Raw genomic sequence first — 21,371 nt, forward strand, 5'->3', positions numbered from 1 at the left:
AGCCAAAAAGGTGTCGGTAGTATCAAGAAATCAGCCCATTGAGGAAGACGTGGTGTTCCAAGCGCCCTCCTATGACAATCAGTCAAAACTATTTATCGACTCGGATTCTGGAAGACTCATTATTTACAAACGCAAGATCATTCCAGAAAATCCTTTGGAGTCATACAGGATCCCATTCAAAAAGAAAAGGGACTCTGCCACCTCACCTGTTCTTTTTGAACCTGTGGAGTCCTATGGACAACAATATGCCTGTTCTCCCACACGTACCAATGAGGATGTGGGGGAGGGTTACAATGAGGAGGAATTTCATTATCCTATTGACACAGATCAAGAGGAACCTCAACCCTGGATCGACCCTGGTGAGCCACACACCACGCCCGACACTCAGTCCTATGCCGTCAAAACCTCGCCTACTGAAGATACTGCAGCGTTTAACGCACTGATTAAAAGGGCAGCCAATAACCATGACGTGGAAATGCACGCTGACCCAGTGGAGGAGGACTTTTTGTTTGATACTTTCTCAACTTCAGAAAGATCAGTAAAGACATTGCCTATGCTAAAGGGTGTGCTTATTGCAAAAAACACAGTTGATGGACAGAATGTAGAACAATGTCATATATTCACCCCAGTACAAGGATCTGGGCCTAAATCCATCGTTTTTTTGCACTCCACACCACCCTGGGTTAGACACTGGCTATATGTAAATCAGCTCTGACCCTGTGCCTCATGGGAACAGTCCAGTCCGAACTACCAAGCCATGTCGTTCCCAGACCAGAATCAAGCATCCAAGGACCGGTTTCTGTCTATCAGCCTTCATCAGCCTGGATAGCTTGACTCCAGTGGTGTGGAGAGCCTGGGACTCACGTCTGAGTATACCCAGCACACTTGGGGTGAAAATTGCAAAAAACACAGTTGATGGACAGAATGTAGAACAATGTCATACATTCACCCCAGTACAAGGATCTGGGCCTAACCACGCTAGTGACATTTTCAAGGAGACCACAAGGGCAAGGGTTGTGAACCCAAGGATTGAAAGGAAATACCGGCCTGCGCCTGTAGACCCTACGTATATCAAGGGCCAGCTCCCATTGGACTCCTTAGTAGTGGCTAATGCTCGTAAAAGGGCCAACTCTCAAACAAGTTGTGATGCTCCTCCTCTGGACAAAGAATCCAAAATCTTAGAAGCTTCTGGCAAACGTGTAGCGGCTCAAGCGGCAAATATTTGGAGAATCTCCAATACACAGGCCCTATTGGCCAGATATGATAGGGCTCATTATGACACGTTAGAGCAGCTACTACAACACCTGCCTGATGTTTATAAGGAGGGAGCAGAAATGCTGATACAGGAGGGGAAGCTGATTTCAAATGCATCCGTTAAGTGTGCGTTAGATGCGGCTGACACAGCAGCTAGGGCCATCAACACGAGTGTGATGCTTAGAAGGCATGCCTGGCTACGCATCTCTGGTTTTAAGCCAGCGATCCAAAGAACTTTACTCAATCAGCCAGTTAACCCTGACTATCTAATTGGTCCTGATGTAGACACGACCCTAGAAAAAATTAAGAAAGACACTGAGACAGCAAAATCCATGGGAGCTCTGCAGTCACAACAGTTCAGGGGTGGTTCCTTTCATCGCTCCGGTAACAGGGTAGCCTCTAGAGGTCAAGCATCACAGCAAGCCCAATACAACAAAGGAGGCACACAGACCACCTATAACAAAAACAATAGGGGTGGATACCGTGGGAACAGCACCAAAGGCAGAGGACGAGGAAATAATAATGCCAGATCCTCCGCCACCAATAAACAGTGACGTCTTGTCACTGCCCCCAGACCATATAACACCGGTCGGGGGAAGACTTCAGCAGTTCCTGCCTGTCTGGGAAGGCATTACCACAGACAGGTGGGTGAGACAACTTATCCAATACAGATACTGTCTAGAACTAACCTCCACTCCACCCAACATACCCCCAAGGCACCGTCCTATGTCCGCAGAGCACATGCACTTATTGCAGCAAGAAGTCATCTGCATGCTGTTAAAAGGGGCCATAGAACTCGTGCCTTTAGAACAACAGGGTACAGGGGTGTACTCACTGTACTTCTTAATCCCAAAAAAGACTGGTCTCTCAGGCCCATTCTAGACCTCAGACCCCTGAACCAGTACATTTTGTCAGAACATTTTCACATGCTAACTTTACAGCAAGTTCTACCATTGCTCAGTCAGGGGGGCTTCCTAGCAACCCTAGACCTAAAGGACGCATATTTCCACATTCCCATTCACCCACGACACAGGAAATATCTCGGGTTCACAAAAAACAACCAGCATTACCAGTTCAAGGTCCTGCCTTTCGGGGTCACTACAGCCCCCAGGGTGTTTACCAAGTGCTTGGCGACAGTGGCTGCGCACCTTTGGAGACAACACATCCATGTCTGTCCTTATCTGGACGACTGGCTTGTACAAGCAAAGTCAGCCCAGCAATGTGCCAGCCACATGTCCCGCACAATTCACCTCCTACACAGTCTAGGATTCTCACTAAATTACCCAAAATCTCCTCTTCAACCCGCACATGTACAACAGTACCTAGGAGCGACAATAAACACTCTGACAGCAACAGCGCAGCCAAGCTCTGCCAGAGTCAACAGCATGCAATTGCTGATTCAGAAATTCAGGCCCCAACACTCACTCTCAGCGCAAGTATTTATGCAGCTGATTGGTATGATGGCCTCCTGCATCTTCATAGTCCCTCACGCGAGACTGCACATGCATCCGCTTCAGGAGTGCTTGGCACGACAGTGGAACCAGGCTCAGGGACATCTCAAAGACCTAGTGTTGGTGACTGGTCGTGCATACAACTCTCTGCATTGGTGGAACAAACAAAACCTTTGCAGGGGATGACCGTTCCAGGAGCCTGTGCCACAGATAGTGCTGACAACGGACGCATCTCTCCAAGGCTGGGAAGCGCATGTCCTCCATTATACAGTGCAGGGTCTATGGACGGCGCAGCAGCAAAAGATGCACATCAACCTGTTGGAGCTGATGGCAATCTTCATGGCGATGAAGGCATTCAAATTGCATTTGTGCAACAAAGTCGTGCTGATCCGGACGGACAACATGACTGCCATGTATTACATCCAGAAGCAGGGAGGCACACACTCTCCACAATTGTCACATCTAGCCCAGAGCATGTGTAAGTGGGCCATTCAAAGAAACATGTTCCTCATGGCGGACCATCTCCCAGGCAAGGACAACCAGATGGCGGACCTGCTCAGCAGGCACAGCCATCAGATGCAAGAGTGGGAGATACATCCCTCAGTGCTCCAACCATATTTCCAGCAGTGGGGTCATCCAGAGATAGACCTATTCGCCACAAAGGAAAACGCAAAATGCCAAACCTTCGCCGCCAGGTTCCCACACCCGCAGTCTCAGGGCAATGCGATGTAGATGAACTGGTCAGGCAGATTTGTGTACGCTTTTCCTCCATACCGCTCATACCGCTAGTGGCACGCAAACTGCGGCAGCACTCCATGACGCTCATCCTAGTTGCTCCAACATGGGCAGGACAGGCGTGGTACACCACGTTCCTAGAACTTTCAGTAGTGCCTCACCAACGACTGCGACTCACACCCAGTCTCCTCACTCAGAGCCGTGGATACATTCAGCACCCAGATCCGCAACAATTGAGCCTTGCAATATGGCTCCTGAGGTCATAGAGTTTGGCTACCTAAACCTGCCCCCTGACTGTATGAACATTATCAAGGAGGCAAGAAGACCTACAACCAGGGCGTGCTATGCGGCAAAATGGAAGCAATTGGTCATTTATTGTTCCAGTAATGACATAAATCCGCTAGATGCATCAACACAAAACATTATATGTTATTTGTTACATCTATACAGATGCAATCTGGCATATAGTTCCATCAGGATACATTTAGCTGCAATGGCAGCTTATCTTCAGAACAGACAGCACCTTTACCTTTTCAGGGTGCCAGCCATTAAAGCATTTATGGGGGGACTCAAAAGAGTGATTCCTCCGAGACACCCACCTTCACCTGTCTGGAATCTGAACATAGTTCTCACCAGACTAATGGGACCACCTTTTGAACCTATTCACTCTTGTGAAATACAGTTTCTAACATGGAAAGTGGCCTTTTTAGTAGCAATCACATCGCTGAGAAGAGTTAGTGAGCTTCAAGCCCTAACTATTCAAGAGCCTTTCATACAGATTCATGCTAATAGGGTAGTGCTACGTACCAACCCTAAATTTATGCCCGAGGTGGTGTCGCAGTTCCACATTAATCAAAATATAGAACTACCCGTTTTCTTCCCAAATCCAGATTCAGTAGCAGACCGAGCACTGCACACACTGGATGTTAAAAGAGCTCTCCTGTATTACATAGACAGGACGAAAGATTTCAGGAAAACTAAACAACTGTTTGTTGCCTTCTCCCCACAGCACAAAGGCAACCCCATTTCCAAATCCGGTATAGCCAGATGGATTGTTACGTGCATACAGATCTGTTATCAGAAAGCTAAACGCACATTAACAGTTTCCCCAAGAGCGCATTCCACACGCAAGTTAGGGGCATCCATGGCTTTCCTAGGTAACATTCCTCTAGAAGATATATGTAGAGCAGCCACATGGACCACCATACTTACATTTACCAAACACTACTGCGTAGATGTACACTCCAAGCAGCAAGCTGCTGTAGGACAGGCGGTTCTCAGAACTCTTTTTCAGACTGCTGCAGCTGGCACGGGCAACCACCGCTAAGGAGGAAACTGCTTTTTATTCTATGCACAGATATGAATTCAGCAGCCAACATGCCTCGAACGGAATATGCTACTTACCAGTATGCATCTGTTCTTGGCATGTAGGGCTGCTGACATTCATATCGCCCGCCCTCCTCCCCGTGCCTGTCGCAGCTGTAGCACTCAGAATCATTCTCAGGCATGGTCATCACTTACTGTACTATACTCCATCTCTACCACAATGGCGAAAAACAATCTGAGGATGGAGAGGATGCCCATGCGCACTGTAGTCCAGCGGAGGAGCCACCTATCTCGTGATACTTCGAAGACTCTTCCAGGACAACAATGTGCAATCATCCGGACCCAACACTAGGCGGCGATCTATGCACAGATATGAATGTCAGCAGCCCTACGTGCCAAGAACAGATGCATACTGGTAAGTAGCATATTCCTACCTGGGCCTTGCCTGCCTTTCATTTTCCTAAGCTATTAAAACTTGTACTTTTAATTTGCGAAAAGAGAACAAATTTGCAGTGCTGCAAGATTGGAAGCAAAACACTAGATAAAGAGTTTATGGTCATTTTACTTAGATAAGTGTGTCTTAGTGGATGTCTTTCTCATTTATGAAGGTAGCTCGTCTGAAATATGTCCTTGCTTTTATTCTCTCTAGGAAAGTCAGGTCCTCCTGACATTGACCAACCCAGTAGAGAACATCACCCATGTGATGCTTGCTCCTTGTGAAGAGGATCCGGAAGATGATAGCAAGGCTAAGGTGCAGTTTCCTGCTCAATATTTACTTTGTGATCGCATGAATGCGGGAACCTATTCTTTTCACAGGGTAGGATAGTGCCTGACCATCAAGTGTTGTCAACAGATATTTCATCCCAACGTAGTAGCAGCCTTAATTTCCTTCTTGTTCCACTTCAACGTGGGTTTTGCATGCAACCTCTGCACCCTAATTTCGAGTCAAGGTTCACAGACCTTAGTCTTTCTACTACTTCTCAGTAAAGTGATGCATTGTATGTTTCTGTGCTGTTCAGTCCACAACCTGATGTATTCCTTTGTAAAGGCATAGTACTTGTTGCTGTGTGTTTTTTCCATCTCCTTCGGTTCTTCTGTTGGATATTGGACATTGTTTTTCCTTGTCTCTCCGCTGTGTCTCCTTTCCCTCCCCCGCCCTCTCCCTCCGTGATCCTGCGGATGACTCCCCTTTCAAGCCTTACAAGACCTTCTTTGTGTTTCTCCTACACCACACTCGCCCCCCATCCTCCCTCATGCTCCAGATAACTCGAACATGTTTTTATTTTATGCTATGGTAACAAATGTACCTTTGTGTAACTTGTGCTAATTTAAAGCGTTCAGATACCTCTGGGTCTAGCCAGCGCTATATAAAACTTTTCAAATAAATAAACTACCTCTGTCTGACCTTATAGAACACAACAGTAACTGGCAAGTATTTCAGAGCCTGTTATTAGCCGGTGTTTAGTGCCTGCCTTTAGAATTTCCCCAAATAAAAATCATGTAGACCCCTAAAATAATTGGATAATGATGCCTTTTATTTCCTTGCCTGGTGTTACAGGTTATCGTTCCTTTGAAGGAGCTGGTCCTTGCTGGAAAAGATGCTGCTGCAGAGTATGATGAACTTGCCGAACCCCAGGATTTTCAGGATGATCCAGAGTGAGTTTCTCTTATTAAAATCTCCCTATCTAACCGCACAAGTGTTCTTGGTACAACTTTGATAACTTAGCGAGCCACTGAAATGACTGACTCCCAGTCAAATGCTTAGAAATCCATAATGAATCCCCTTTATTTTGTAAGGATTTGTTGTGCACTCACTTTTTTTCTCTCTTGGTTGATTTGTTTGCATGTCCTACTAGTGTCTGCCACCATACCTTTGCTTCAGTGTCACTGCATTTTCCTTCCGCCGCTCGAGGTCCCGGTCTGAAAGGAGGTCGAGGGACCGGTTGCGGGGCCGTCATCACAGCTCGGCGAGTCGACACCACTCGTCGGGCTCCAAGTCCTCAGGTAAGAGGCACAAGAAGTCGAAGAGACAACATCGCTCCTCTTACTCCCCACGCGGCTCCGGCGGAGCCGCAGGCGTCGCGGCCTGCTCCATACCCGCCGGTCCCTGGGCAGAACGCGACGCTGGGGGAGATCGAGGCCTTCCTCATGGCCATGAGGTTGCTCACTCCTCCGTCTGGTTCTGCGGCGCCTTTGGGCCAAGCGGCCCCGACTGGGAGCCCAAGCGGGCCGGCTGCTTCGGTCCCGTCGCCGTCCGGTGCTTCGGTCCCTGCGCTGTCAGTCACTTCGGTCCTGACGCCGCAAGGCCCCACTGGATCCGGATCCGGGTCGCCGCTGGTCGACCTTACGACCTCGCTGGCGTCCACCACTGGGGGTGTCACCCCCGGCGCCGTCCCCGCACGATGCCGTCCCTAGTCCAACCCTCGGTCCGGCGCCAGAGCGGCGTCGCTCAACGCCGAATTCCGCGCCGGACGTAGAGAAATTCTTCGAGGATCTGGGTCCATCCTTTGTCCCTGAATTTCAGGACACGGACGACGAGGGTGACTGGGGGGGGTCTGAGGACCCCCTGGCACGTGAGTGCCAGTCATTTCAGTCATTTCAGGACTGGACATAGGAACTAGGGGGGGCCAGAGGCCTGGATATCTCCCCAGACACTGGTTATGTCTCCCCTCCTACCGTGGCTACGGAGGAGGGGACTGCTTAAAGTGTGGTGCTGATGAGGGCAGCCAAGGCCTTGCGTCTTGAGCTCCCCATCGCAACGGTGAGGTCTAACATCCTCACGGAGGTCCTTAAACCACAGGTGAACTCCCCAGAGCCTCTACTGCCGTTTAATGAGGCTCTCACAGACGTCCTGTTGGGCACCTGGTCCAGGCCCACTACAGGTCCCCCTGTAGATAGGAACGTCGCTAGGCACCACCGCCCTGCTCCGGGCAATCCTAGTTTCTAGTCCACCCACCCCACCCAGAAAGCCTGGTTATCCAGGCCTCTAATTCCCAATCCCCATTCCCAACTACGCCACCAGATCGGGAATCCAAGAGGTATGAACAATTCGGCAACATGATGTTCTCCTCCCTTAGTTTGGGATTGCGGTCGGTTAACACTGCGTGCCTCTTGGGCTGTTACACCCACTCTGTGGGATACGGTTGCAGAAGTGCTGCCTGAGTGCCCGGAGGGGGCCCAGGTGAAACTCGCTCATGCCCTCGCGGAGGGAAGAGACGCAGCGCGGTATTCAATAAGATGTGGATTGGATACCACGGACTCGCTAGGAAGAGCGATTTCCATGTCTGTGGCGGATTGCCGCCATGCCTGGCTGAGGTCCGCCAACTTTTCGGCCGATGTCCAGAACACCCTTATGGACATGCCGTTCGATGGCAGCCACCTCTTCGGTGGCAAGGCAGATAGTGCGCTGGAACGCTTTAAGAACTCCAGGGCTACGGCCAAGTCCTTGGGCCTGTCGGCTCCACGCCAGCAATCTTCTGCCCAGCGCTCCTTTTGTGGCCACGAAAGGGCCGCCCCCACACGTCCTGCCAGCCACGGGCCGCAGACTACCATTCAGAGCGGCGGCTGTAACGGGGGACAACGGCGCGGCCAGTCCACATCCACCCCGCAGCATCCGCCTCAAAGCCTTCCTAGTCCGAGCTTTCAGGCCCATTTGACGCCACTGGGGGGCAGGGTTCGCCATCATCTCCTCCACTGGCGCTCCATCACGTCGGACAGGTGGGTGCTGCAAATCGTCCGAAGGGGCTACTCACTCCCCTTCGAGGCGACCCCTCCAGCAATGCCACCGCAGAACCACCGCGTGTCGGGGGATCACTTGAAACTTCTGCAAGAGGAAGTTGCGGCCCTCTTGGCCATGGGGGGGCCATCGAGCGCGTTCCTTGGCCAGAAGTAGGGTGTGGTTGTTACTCCCACTACTTTCTGGTTCCCAAGAAGGGCAAAGGGGGCCTACGCCCTATCTTGGACCTGCGGAATATCAACGGCTTCCTCCGGAAGGAGAAGTTAAAGATGCTGACTCTCACTCAAGTGAAGTAGTGTGGCTCACTGGTTAGAGGCGGCAGACCCGAGAGCAGAGGACGGCCCGGGACCAGGGTTCGATTCCCGGCGCGGCAGGTTTCTGGACCAGGGTCAGCGGACTCGATAATTCTCTCGCCTCGGTGCCCATTCTGATCAGCGATCACACTCGGCAACTCTGGGCATTAGCTTGCCTCATCTTCACTAACGGCCCCACCAGACCGCCGGGGATGCCTGGTCTCACCCTGGAGATACCCATTAAGGGACCATCTCTCAGGGAAGCCAGGAAGGGTTTCGCAGCGGTCGAAGCGCCTTGGGACCCTACGGGTAAGTAGTGCGCTATATAAATGCCTATACATTTACATTACACACACTCAGGTCTTAGCTGCCCTGGACCCGGGAGACTGGATGGTAGCATTGGACTTGCAGGACGCTTATTTTCACATCCCCGTCCTGCCGGCCCACCGGCGTTACCTGCGGTTCTCGGTAGGCCACAAGCACTTTCAGTTTACTGTGCTCCCCTTCGGCCTTACCAGCGCCCAACGGGTGTTCACGAAAGTGATGGCGGTGGTCGCAGCTCATCTGCGCAGGTTAGGGGTTTCAGTCTTCCCCTACCTCGATGACTGGTTGTTGAAGGCAGGCTTGCCCCAGACAGTCGTCAGCCACCTCCAGACTACGGCCGACCTCCTGCACCTGCTGGGGTTCTCCATCAATGTGTCGCACCTGTGTCCCTTCCAGAAGCTCCTCTTCATCGGAGCGGTTCTAGACTCTGCCCAGTTTCGGGTTTTTCCTCCCGAACAGCGGGTTCGGGATATTCAGGCTCTGATTCCAATCTTTCAGCCGTCATCCTGAGTCTCGGTCAGGTTGATGCTGCGGCTTCTGGGGCTGATGGCCTCCTGCATCCTTCTGGTGCATCACGCCCGGTGGCGGATGCGGGCTCTGCAGTGGGACCTGAAGTTTCAGTGGGCCCAGCATCAGGGCAACATGTCTGACCAAGGCCTTCATCTCGGAGGGCGCTGCAAGACACTTGCAGTGGTGGCTCATGGACCGCGATTGGGTCAGCGGCAGATCCCTCTCCCTACCCCAACCGAAGCACGTAGTTGTGACGGACGCGTCCCTGCAGGGCTGGGGAGAGGCGGAGATCAGAGGACTCTGGTCTCCGGCGGAGTCCCAGCTCCATATCAACCTTCTGGAGCTGCGGCCGATCCGGCTTGCACTGAAGGCATTCCTCCCCTCTGTCCGGGGGAGTGTAGTGCAGGTGTTCACAGACCACACCACCGCCATGTGGTACTCTAACAAACAGGGCGGGTGGGTTCGTGGACCTTATGCCAGGAGGCTCTATGCCTCTGGCAATGGCTGGAACATCAGGGCGTGACCCTGGTGGTTCAACACCTGGCAGGTTCCCTGAACGCCAGGGAGGACGAACTCAGCCGTCGGTGCATGATGGATCACGAATGGCGTCTGAACTCTGACGTGGCGCAAGGCCTCTTTCGGCAGTGGGGAGAGCCTTGGTTAGATCTATTCGCCCCATAAGAGAATGCGCAATGTCATCAGTTCTGTGCGTTGGAATTTCCAAGGCGGCACTCGCTCGGCGATGCTTTTTGTCGCGAGTGGAGTTACGGTCTGTTGTACGCCTTTCCGCCTATACCACTTCTGCCCAGAGTGCTGAAGAAGATCAGGCGCGACCGGGCCCAAGTCATCCTTGTGGCTCTGGAATGGGCACGAAGATACTGGTATCCCGAGCTACTCAGCATGTCAGTCGATCCCCTGATTAGTCTGCCTCTTCAGGAGGACCTTCTGTCGCAGCAGCAGGGGACGGTCCTCCACCCGAACCTGTCCAGCCTCCACCTCGGTGGAGATTGAGCGCGACACTTGAGGCCATTTGACTTGGCTCCTGAAGTCTGTGATGTTATTCTGTCAGCCAGGCGTCCCTCCACAAAATCGGTATATGCCTGCAGGTGGAACAAATTTGTGGCATGGTGCACAGCAAAGGCTGTGGATCCACTCTCTGCCCCTCTTTCTGAGGTTCTCCTCTTTCTTCTTTCTCTTGCCCAGCAGGGCTCTGCTCTGGGCACTATCAAGGACTACCTCTCTGCCATTTCCGCCTTCTTAAGGCTACCTTATCAGCCCTTTGTTCAAGTCCACAGTTATGAATAGGTTCTTAAAGGGCATCACTCATATGGTCCCTCCTGTTCCTTTCGTGATGCCTCAGTGGGACTTGAACCTTGTTCTGACTTATCTGATGTGCGCTCCCTTGAGCCACCTCATAACTGTCCTCTTTGTCTTCTTATCCTTAAGACTGCATACCTGGTTGCCATCACCTCTGCCAGGAGGGTGAGTGAGCTCCAGGCTCTTTCTTCTAAACCTCCTTTCCTTTCTGTCCATCCGGACAAAGTTGTGTTGCGGACGCGACCCTCTTTCCTGCCTAAGGTGGTCACAGCCTTCCACATCGGGCAGTCCATCACTTTGCCCACCTTCTTTCCGCCTCCGCATCCCTCGAAAGAGGAAGAGAGGCTCCACCGTCTGGACCCAAAACGTGCGCTCTCATTCTATGTGGATCGCACACGCCAGTTCCGGGTGGATGACCAACTCTTTGTTGGTTGCGTGGGCGCTAAGAAGGGTCAGGCAGTGCACAAACAAACCAACGCTCGTGGGTTGTCTTGTGCATCAAGATTTGCTACTCTTTGGTGAGGAAGGAGCCTCCTGTTGGGCTGAGGGCCCATTCCACTCGGGCCACGGCGGCTACCACTGCCCTGGGTCGTGGAGTCCCCTTGCAGGGACATGTCAGGCAGCTACGTGGGCCTCACTGCACACGTTCACATGACACTACTGCCTGGACAGCCAAGTCCGGAGAGATGACTTTTTCGGCCGTTCCGTTCTCCAGGACTTTCTGGCGTGATCATTGGTTCGCAGACCCACCAACGGGGTTGGTATTGCTGGGGTATCTATTTTAAGGTAAGGAATCTAATACTAACCTGTTTCTTTCAGATGCACAAGTTACTTACCTTCGGTAACGATATATCTGTAAGAAATAGTAGTTAGTATTAGATTCCTTACAGCCCCACCCATCCTCCCCGTTCTGCGAACCGATATCTAGGGTTAAGGTCATCCCCTTTCAGGGCCCTAGTTTTATGGCACCAGTGTTGTTTTTTTATCATGGCTCTGCGTTTTCTGGCGCAGAAGAACTGTGTATAAGAACTGACTTCAGCGCGCGAGGGCGGCGTCTAAGTACTCCGACGTCATCCAGGCGCCAGCGACGCAGACGACTGACGCGGAGCCGCAGAGGATGCCTACCGACGCGCAGGGGTACTGCTGCGCAAAATTTTCCGGATCCAGTCTGACGCCTGGGGTTATTCTCAGGTAAGGAATCTAATACTAACTACTGTTTCTTACAGATATATTGTTACCGAAGGTAAGTAACTCGTGCTTTAAAACTACCCCTGTTTTCTCTGAATCAGAAATTAGCACTACCATGTCACCTACATAAGGAATCTGGATTCCCCATCATGGGATCTTTATTGAAATTTTCAACATTGATTAGCTCCACCTGTAAGCTGGAGCTTTTGTCTATCGTTACAGACCATTATTAGATGTGTGTGTTTTATTAAATGCCGCTACATTTATGTCTTTCAGTGTCGTCGCCTTCAGAAAAGCTAACAAAGTAGGAGTGTTCATTAAGGTCACACCACAGCAAGAGGAAGGGCTAGTGATGGTGAGCTTCAAACTAAAACATGAGTTCAGGAACCTGGCAACTCCTATTCGTCCCACTGAGGAAGGGGACAGTTCATCAGAAGCTGTTTGGCTTTCCCACCATGTGGAGCTCAGCCTTGGTCCAGTTGTTCCTTGAGCAGCGACACTGTATGGACTTCATGTTATGGCTACATTAGATCTGCTCTCTTCTGCGTGGATCGAAAAACAGTGCAATTCTGACAACACTGCTTGTAAAACGTTATGTATGATATTAAGAACATCAGAGGATGTAGCTAGGCAGGAGGGCTCTGTGGGGATAGGGAAAGGAAATCTGGCCAAGTAACTTGTATTTTGTATTTGAACAAATGACCTTCCTGCGGATTCCTCCTTGTCTTTTACAACAATCCTACTGAAAATACTGCTTTCTGTGCTATTCAGGGCCCAGTAGCGTCAGCCCTCTAAATGCTTTCGTATGTAACTCACCCATACAGGTAATCCATTTTTGCTGATTACTAAAAGTGCATGTTTGCAGTCACTGGGGTTTAAAGTTGATCCCCAGTATGTGGAAAATGTAATTCACACCTGCCTTTACTGGTAGGTCTTTCATGATAAATCTTGCTTCACCCATTGCATAAACTTCTATTTAAGCAGCATTTTGAAATCGGGCAAGATCCTCTTGCATCTTTATTAATGAGCAAAGAACATTGTCAAACAGAAATGTGCTCCTTTCTGCTCGCTTGCTTTTCAACTTCTAGTGATGCCAAACTATGCAGCAATTTAACATTTGTGGACACTGATTTTAATGTATTTCCCAGAAACCCTATAGAGAGCAAGGTTGCAGATTCTTGCGAAAACATGACTCCTGCTAGTTTATTAAGATGAGACCAGCTCTGTTCTGGCGTGTTTTTTTCCTTTGAGTTCGTACATTTATGCCAGAGGTGGGTTTCATCCAGGCAGGAAAATAAGTTTGCACAGATGGCTTATTTTTCATTTAGTAATTGGTTTTAGATATTGTGCTGGGTTTGCTGTTGTATATATTGATCTTGCTCAACTGCCAGATATGTCATGGCTGTGCTTCTGGTCTGAGTATTTTCTTAACGGTTGACATGCTTTATTTTTAGCAACCCAAATAAAGGTGACTGCCCTATTTCTGTATTTTCGTTTTGTTACCAAGATTAGGATTTCCCAGGACTTTGAGTTATGACAGTTGTAATTTGACTCCGGGGTTAATTTTACAAACCACAATGCCCATCCTCTGGCGCTAAATTGAGAGCAATGCTAATGTTTTGTACAAAGTGATCTGCCTCACCCCCATCTGTTTCTGAGCTGAGTTAGCATTGTCTTACGATTAAACACTATTCCCCATGCAATACAGCACATAAGTTGATTAATTTGGGTAAAGTGCAATTGGTTGCTCTTAATCCATACTTGATTGCTTAGCTAGTTACAAGAGCAGCAACAGCACACAGCTGGGATTAGCCACAGGCTGTCTGACCAGGACTACTGTTAAGAGTGCCTGTGAAAACTTTTCTCTTGTAATTAAAACATTAATGACCATTATTGGGAGTGACGCTGTACTTGGTCTTTGAGGACATGCTAAGGCTTCAGGAGTCACTTGTCAATGCTGTACAAGTAGTGCTGTATCAGACTGTTTGTAGTGGTAAAGATAGTGCTCGCCATTGGGTGAGGATGTTTGTTTATCTGTGCTGATATATGGTAAACTGGTTTATTCACTGATAAAGGGGATTTGAATGTTTTGAGTTAGAAGATCAGACCATCCACCAATGCAAATTTCCTGCTCCTGTCTTTAAGCCCCATTCTCGCCTCTTCCCTGTCCTCTTCAATTGCCTCCTGCCCTATCAATTGTCAGCATATTAGTTTGTGTATTTCCAGCTTACATCTCCCCGTCTCTTTCTTAACTTGTGATGGGGAGGATATTAACCCTGTCATTTTCTTTTCTATGTGTCTTAGCACGTCACTGTTGTATGTTTACAGCCTCTCAGCTATTTCCTATTATTGAGGCATTAACAGTATTTATTCCAACGTGGCTTGAATGTATTCCATAACATAACCTCAATTGATGCTTTACACACTTAGGATTCAGTCGCTGCCATGAAGTACTAAAGGGTGCTTCTGCTTTATTTCAAGTTGGTCCATATTTATATATTTTCACATTACATTGTGTCAGCTAGACTTTGATTAATCCTGCAGTCAGATGGTGTACCAGTGAGTTCATTCTTGGTAGAGTGACCAGTAACAAATATATACTAGCGTATATTCACGTCATGTCTGCTCCATACCCCCACACATACTTGCCCAAAATGTGTCACTCACACTGCGCATCCAGATTGTACACATGAACGAAAATGATAAAATATCACCTTTCGAATGCATCATTCTTTGATGTTTAAAGTAACTGTTCTTGTAACTGTTACCTGCAAAATATAACCACTTTAATTTGTTAAAAAATAATAAAAGGATAGCTCAATGTTGGTTCTAAAGTACCCTTAACTAAAGTCTAAGGAGTGAACTTTGGTGCTCTCCAATTGCCATCCTCTTCTCCCAGTTTAAAAAGTAATCTGAGAAAGGACTTTTCTTAGAGGTGAAACCTGTTTGCAACAGGGTTCTTCAAACAGATTGGTATAGGTGTAAATTATTTCTTGCGAACTGTATACTGATGGGTCGCAGTGTGACAAATATGTGTACCTGAGTGCAGTGGGAGCGCCTAGGAGCAGTACAAGAGGGAAAACCTGAAGAAATGTTAAAACTTGTTTTTTTTGTAATTTTAATTTGTAAATTTTTGTGATTCTTTTACCTGTTACTGCACTGTAGACCATGGATAAAATATCCATGTTTAAAAGAGTATTGAATTGTCGACCATGCAAAAAAGAAAATCTTTCATTATTTTGTGCCTGTTTTATTGGTCACTTCAATTTTATTGTGAGGTAACTTCAGCTATACCATTTCTCTTCTACAAAAAGACCGTTGACTCATTCCACAGGCTGAGACTATGAATGGGGCTAATCTTTTGGGCCTACTAACAAGATCCCATCAATAGCGGGGATACTGTAATATCACTTTAACTTAATGTAGTGAAATAAATGTTAATAAAGCAAAGTAAACTCTATGTTGGCTTGAGTTATTGGAGTGGCATCTTGAAGTTTCAGGATGATGTAGATAGAGATCGTAGATCTTGTTGCTGTTTTCTTTGGTAAAAACTTAAATGATGATTTTAAATTTAATCATGTGTTGAATTTTATTTTTTCTCTCGAGTAACATATCAAAATTTACACTTGGAACTTGCAATGCACATCATGTGAGCATTTCCTTTGGCTAGAGGTTAAAACCGTTACAATATTTCTTGCCAGATTTTCTTTTGGTCTGAAATGTCTGAGGGTTCAGGGTCATTCATACTAAATTTGCGGTTAGTTGTGGACTGATGTTGAATTTACATAATTCATATGGAACTATTCCCTTAGTCACTTGGGACACTGTACTTTACAAAACTTGTTAACCTATTAACATCCCTGAAATGTAATAGAAACTTGTTTATTTACTAGCAGTGCATCAACATCACTGGAAGTACTCCAGCCAGAGATGTGAATATATTTTTACCACCTACATAGCTCTAACACCGTTCAATTGTGTGAATGGAGGCCCTTAAAATGTGTGTTCTAGTATGCAGATACATATTTAAATACCCTACATTGTTTGCCTCTTTTCTCTTCTGATGGGCTTCACCATACATTCTTGCTGCCTCTCCATTTGGGGAGTTTTGTTTTGGGAGTTTTGACCTCGGAGAAATCCCTTTTTTGGATGATGTTTGAATCCTGTATGGAAAATAATTCCTGTATAGTCTTGTTCCTTATCTTGTGGGCAAAAGAAGATCCCCACATTTAATGATATTCTGCCTTCATCCCAACCATGGAACAAAAGATTGCAAGATTTACCTACATTCTCTCCAAAGACTTTGAAGGGCAGAAAAAGGCATCTCCTGCACTACTTTGAGAAGTCCACTTCCAAGGAGAAGGCTATGGTACGTGATGCAGATCTTGAGCCCTTGGTGTAGACATCCTGCATCATGGCTTTTAGGTCTCTACTGAGGTCCACTGGGATCTCGAGCATCGGGTGCAGCCCTTGTATTTCCAGTTGTAGATTTCACCATCCCTTGGTCTTGGATTGCCTTTTTCTGTGAAATTGGGGTCATGAGAACCCCTGCCTAATAATCACCCCCATTATTTTGATCTTGTTGGTGATTATTGGCAGAAAAGTCATCATTCTACATTCACTGGGCTAGAAGATGGTTCCCCTTATGTGGCAGTCACTCCAGAAGAAGGGAACAAACCAAAGCTATTTTGTAATAGAGCAGCACATTCTGCTACCACCTCAGATTTCCAACCCTCCCAATAATTCATAGATCTACCCTATTCCCCTCCAGCACTATTATCCTTATACTCTAGGCACCCTTCTAGGCCTAGAGGAGGCTCCCTGTGTCACAAGACAAAAGAGAACCTTATTCCTATGCACCTGCCACTATTTATCCAAACTCCTAACAGCCATGACAGTTGAGAGGTAGAATTTAGCCCCAGCTCAAGAAATCACTGTCCGTCACTTTAGACAGGTGGATGCTAGACCTTGTCCAGTTTGCCCATATTCTGAAATTTGCCATGAGACCTGCTCAGGTTCCACACAAAGGGACAGCCTTAAATAAATCTGTTTTGTTCCCCAACTATAATCCTTTTACCTGTTGAAAAGGGGCCTTGGATCGCTTGCCCAAATCCCAGTAAAGCAATAGATTTTATCCAAGGTTTCTCCTTATGTGCTTGACCCTGGTGAAAATCATTTCCCAGCTACATGATGACTTCACTGAAAATAGGGACGTTTGTATCAAACATCTCTTGTTAACAAATCCACACTGATGCCAGTATTGGATTTATTAATATATGCACACAGAGGGCCCCTTAGAGGTACCCCCTGCCACTGGCCCCTATCCGCTACTGGTGTGCCATGTTGTGTTTTCATTTTTGTCCGCACTAAGACACGTAGCTTGCAGTGGTAGTCTGGTTTGGTGACTGGCTGGTTTTCAGCAGCCTGCCACAAGAGACAATTTTCTGACCCCAAGAGTGAGGGCCTTTGCTCTTGGGAGGCCAGAAACACTCCTTGATAGGGCAGAGTGTGTTTACACTCTCTCCGGCAGAATGACCTGTCGATTAGCATTCCAAGGCCGGTAAGCTTCAAAAATTCTTCTCTGACAGAAGAGAAAGCCGACCCCCTTTGTCCAGAGCCCCTTGGCAACTGTATAGTCGGGAACATTAGTCAGATAGGTGTGTCCCCCTTCACGACAGTACTACCCCTAAGGTGGCCTACCTGAAGTGGAGTGACTGTTCAGAGTTAGCCATCTTGGTGATTGCAAACTTAGGAACTATGCAGCCTACCTGTGCCCCAGATTGCAATGAGCAGAGTTCAGGAAGTGGTAAGGAGACAGACTAGTACTGTCTCTTCCCCAAAACAAAAGTTGTTAAACGATTTTCCCTTTCTGTGATTACTGTCTTTGACTGCGGTTGTTACAGTTTAAAATTGTAGTTTTAACCTGCCAGTGACTGCATATTTTATCACCTGTTTTGTGTTTTGTGTCCTAAGCTTGTTTTTTTTACCTGCCCAGGATTGCTTCCATTTAACGTGTTGAATTGTGGGATTTGCAGTCCAACCTCTATAGTTTATCCCTCTCATTCCTGGTGTCAATTCAGTTTTCCCTCCAAATTTCTCCTTTGCTCTGTGCTAAGACCTGTATGTTAAAACAGTGCACCCCCAGCCACTATTTTGTGTTCACAAGCCAGTGAAACAGCCCCCTTGCCCCCCTCCCCCCCCCCCGCAAACAGGGATATTCTACATCAGAGGGTGCTTCTGTGAGCTGTTTAAGCTGTATTTACTAGGGTCTGTGCACTTCATTTTTTGGCCAGGAGAGGGAGTAAAGTTTCATTCAAACAGCATTGTTAGATTTCAAGTTAGGGAGAAGTCCAAAGTGTAGATTGAGCCTGTTTGTCTCCTAGGAGATTCTGAACTGGAGAAACAGCCCCCCAGCCCCCACCCCCAGGCCAGCAGACCATTGGCTATTCAGCTACCACGCAAGGCGAGAGAAGAGAAGCAACTCCCAGGGAAACAGACCCCCCAACTCCGAGCCACGCGAGGGAGATACGAAAGGCAAGATGGCGCCCGGGTACCTGTAGCGGAGGAGACCCAACCCGAAGCCAGCGTGCAACAGTGGAGAACAGAGGTGAGCTGACTCCCGGCACCAGAGCTATGATCCCCACAAACCCCCGCGCATAACACGCACAACGCCTAGCGGGATAATCCCAGAGCAAAGAAAGGGAGGAAACTGAGCAGAGAAAAGGCTGCGAATAAAAAGGCGCAGAACGAAGAGAGGAAACCATAAAAACAAAATAGAAGATAAACGCAAGCCAAAAGGGAGGGTCCCGGTAAACAAACAAGGTGCCACAAGACTCACCGATCGAAGGGGCACGTTCGTAACAACGAAAGCGAAACCGCCGCTAGCTCGTGGGCGCCGCCATAACCGAAGGAGCTAGTGAGGCAGCAAAGAAGCAGGAAACAGGAACCTACTGAGCGCTCGCACAGGAACAAGCCGCCCACAACAAACAACGACCAAGAGCATCCCCGATATGAGTGGGAGGCGAAACTGAAGCGGCTGTAGAGTGGTACACCGCGGCCACAACGGTGGGGCTAGAAAGGGGCAGTTTCAAACCGAGCTGAGCGGCGCAACAGAGGCAGCGCAAGTCAAAGCGCAGAACAGTGCCGCATACATCCCACGAGAGTAAGAGCGCTAGAACAGTTGCGGTGAGAAACGAAACGCCCACAACGAACGAGCTAATAACAGCGACAAAAACATCCCCGCAGGAAGGGGAAGCGAAACAGAAGGGGAGGCAGAGCGGAGCAAGCGCAGCCAGACCGGTGGGGCAAGAAAAGTGTAGAACAACTCCACTTCAGCACCGCAAATAAGCAGCTCCATTCACAGCGAGCACAGCCAAACTGAGCAACGAAGAGGGCTGGACTAGGCAACGCAAGAAACATAGAGCGAGCAGACCCGTAGCAGCGGGACACCAGAACCAGAGCACAAATACATCCAGTAAGAAGCAGCGAACGAGAAAAAGCACGTGCTGGCAGGGGCAAAGTCAAAACAAGCATTGGAAATGCAATAGGTCTCGCACCATTAGAGTTAGTGCTTTTAGAATTGTTTATGGGTTTTTTTTGTAAATGTTTAGCATTTTTGTTCCTGTAGCCAATGCTAAAGAATTACAAATAAAAAAAGCCATAAACATTTCTAAAAGCTCTAACTGAAATGGTCTGAGACCTATTGCACTGTGTGAGGGTGAGGGGGTGAGGGTGAGGGTGAGTGTGAGTGAGGGTGAGGGTGAGTGAGGGTGAGGGGTTGAGGGGGAGTGAGGGTGAGGGGTTGAGGGTGAGTGAGGGGTTGAGGGTGAGGTGTTGAGGGTGAGTGAGGGTGAGGTGTTGAGGGCGAGTGAGGTGTTGAGGGTGAGTGAGGGTGAGGGTGAGTTAGGGTGAGGGGTTGAGGGTGAGTGAGGGTGAGTGAGAGTGAGGGGTTGAGGGTGAGGGGTTGAGGGTAGGTGAGGGTGAGGGTGAGTGAGGGTGAGGAGTTGAGGGTGAGGGTTAGTGAGGGTGAGGGGTTGAGGGTGAGTGAGGGTGAGGGTGAGGTGTTGAGGGTGAGTGAGGGTGAGTGAGAAGTTGAGGGTGAAGGGTTGAGGGTGTGAGGGTGAGGGTGAGGGGTTGAGGGTGAGGGGGTATATATATATATCCCACATTGTGGGGACTGGCTCAGTCCTCATAGCATGGGTTAACCTTGACAGAACCAGACAAACTCTTGTGATGACCGGTGTGTTATGAGGACATGTCTCACAAGTGTGTTTCAAGCAAGTGTATCAAAAAACTAAAAGTGGAGTTACATTTGATTTGGTGCGCTTTATAGCATACCCTACTATTAAAGTGTGCATGGAGTTAGAATAGTAATTACACACCTCATTATGGTCAAGCCAGTCGTCATAAGTATAGATATGTGATGAAATGGCAGGGGGTGCCTGAGGATTTGTGTTAGAGAAGATATGAGAAGGTACATGAGGCAGAGACAGTGGTACCGATCTGCAAAAAAAAAAAAGAAAAAGCTACTGATATCTCGCACTTCAGCAGTGCTGAACCAGAACAAATCAGAAACAATAGCCCATGACGTCCAAAACAATCAGTTTATTTTTAGCCTCAAAATGTATCTGATAAAAGTGTGAGAACAATGAAAAATGTCTACAAAACCAAAACAGCAATTTGGCTGCTTGCAACCACAATGTGTTACTGCCAGTGTGCTACACGTACACAGAAGCAATGTGGCAAGCCTGCTTTGACAGGGTCTGCACTGTAGGAAGCTATGTAACGAGGCTGGCATGGGTTTATGAGAAGGAGACAGAGGTGGCTGACGCGAAGAACCAGTGACAGATGCAAACTTACTTTCCCCGAACGACAAGCACAGAACAAACACGTCCGCAGAGCTGTTCCCACGCAGTTTCCTACTAAGAAATTCAAGCCGGCGACCACGCTTCACTTGTCGAGCGGTGTCCGAGTTTAATTCACTGGTTCACTGCTCTGACTTCTCCACACAGCAAAGTGGCAAACCTCCAAGTAATTACAAAGCCAGGAATTAGATTACACAAGATAATAGCGTAGCCCTGTGTAACTGTCACTGGAGTGTGACCACCCTGGCTGACCTCTGTGGATCACCACTGGCCTCAAACCCCACTGAGGGAAGAAACCGGCATCTGCAAGACTGCCGCGGTGCAGCACGTGCCCCTCAATCGTGGCGGAGCCCGCCAAAAGACTGACGTGAAC

At 48.5% G+C, this 21,371-nt stretch overlaps 1 protein-coding gene across 2 annotated transcripts in view; it reads left to right on the forward strand.

Annotated features, from left to right (window-relative positions):
• The window catches only part of DCTN4 (dynactin subunit 4), a 117,268-nt gene extending 101,674 nt beyond the window's left edge, over positions 1–15,594 (forward strand). For both annotated transcript variants that reach the window (XM_086931292.1, XM_086931293.1), the window contains 3 exons: positions 5,416–5,517; positions 6,325–6,422; positions 12,411–15,594. In XM_086931292.1, the coding sequence (XP_086787418.1) occupies positions 5,416–5,517; positions 6,325–6,422; positions 12,411–12,624 (414 nt within the window). In that variant the 3' untranslated portion in view covers positions 12,625–15,594. The remainder of the gene's footprint in view (positions 1–5,415; positions 5,518–6,324; positions 6,423–12,410) is intronic.
• Positions 15,595–21,371: the final 5,777 nt, after the last annotated feature.

Source organism: Lissotriton vulgaris, chromosome 7 (assembly GCF_964263255.1).
Source record: "Lissotriton vulgaris chromosome 7, aLisVul1.2, whole genome shotgun sequence".
NCBI lineage: Eukaryota > Metazoa > Chordata > Amphibia > Caudata > Salamandridae > Lissotriton > Lissotriton vulgaris.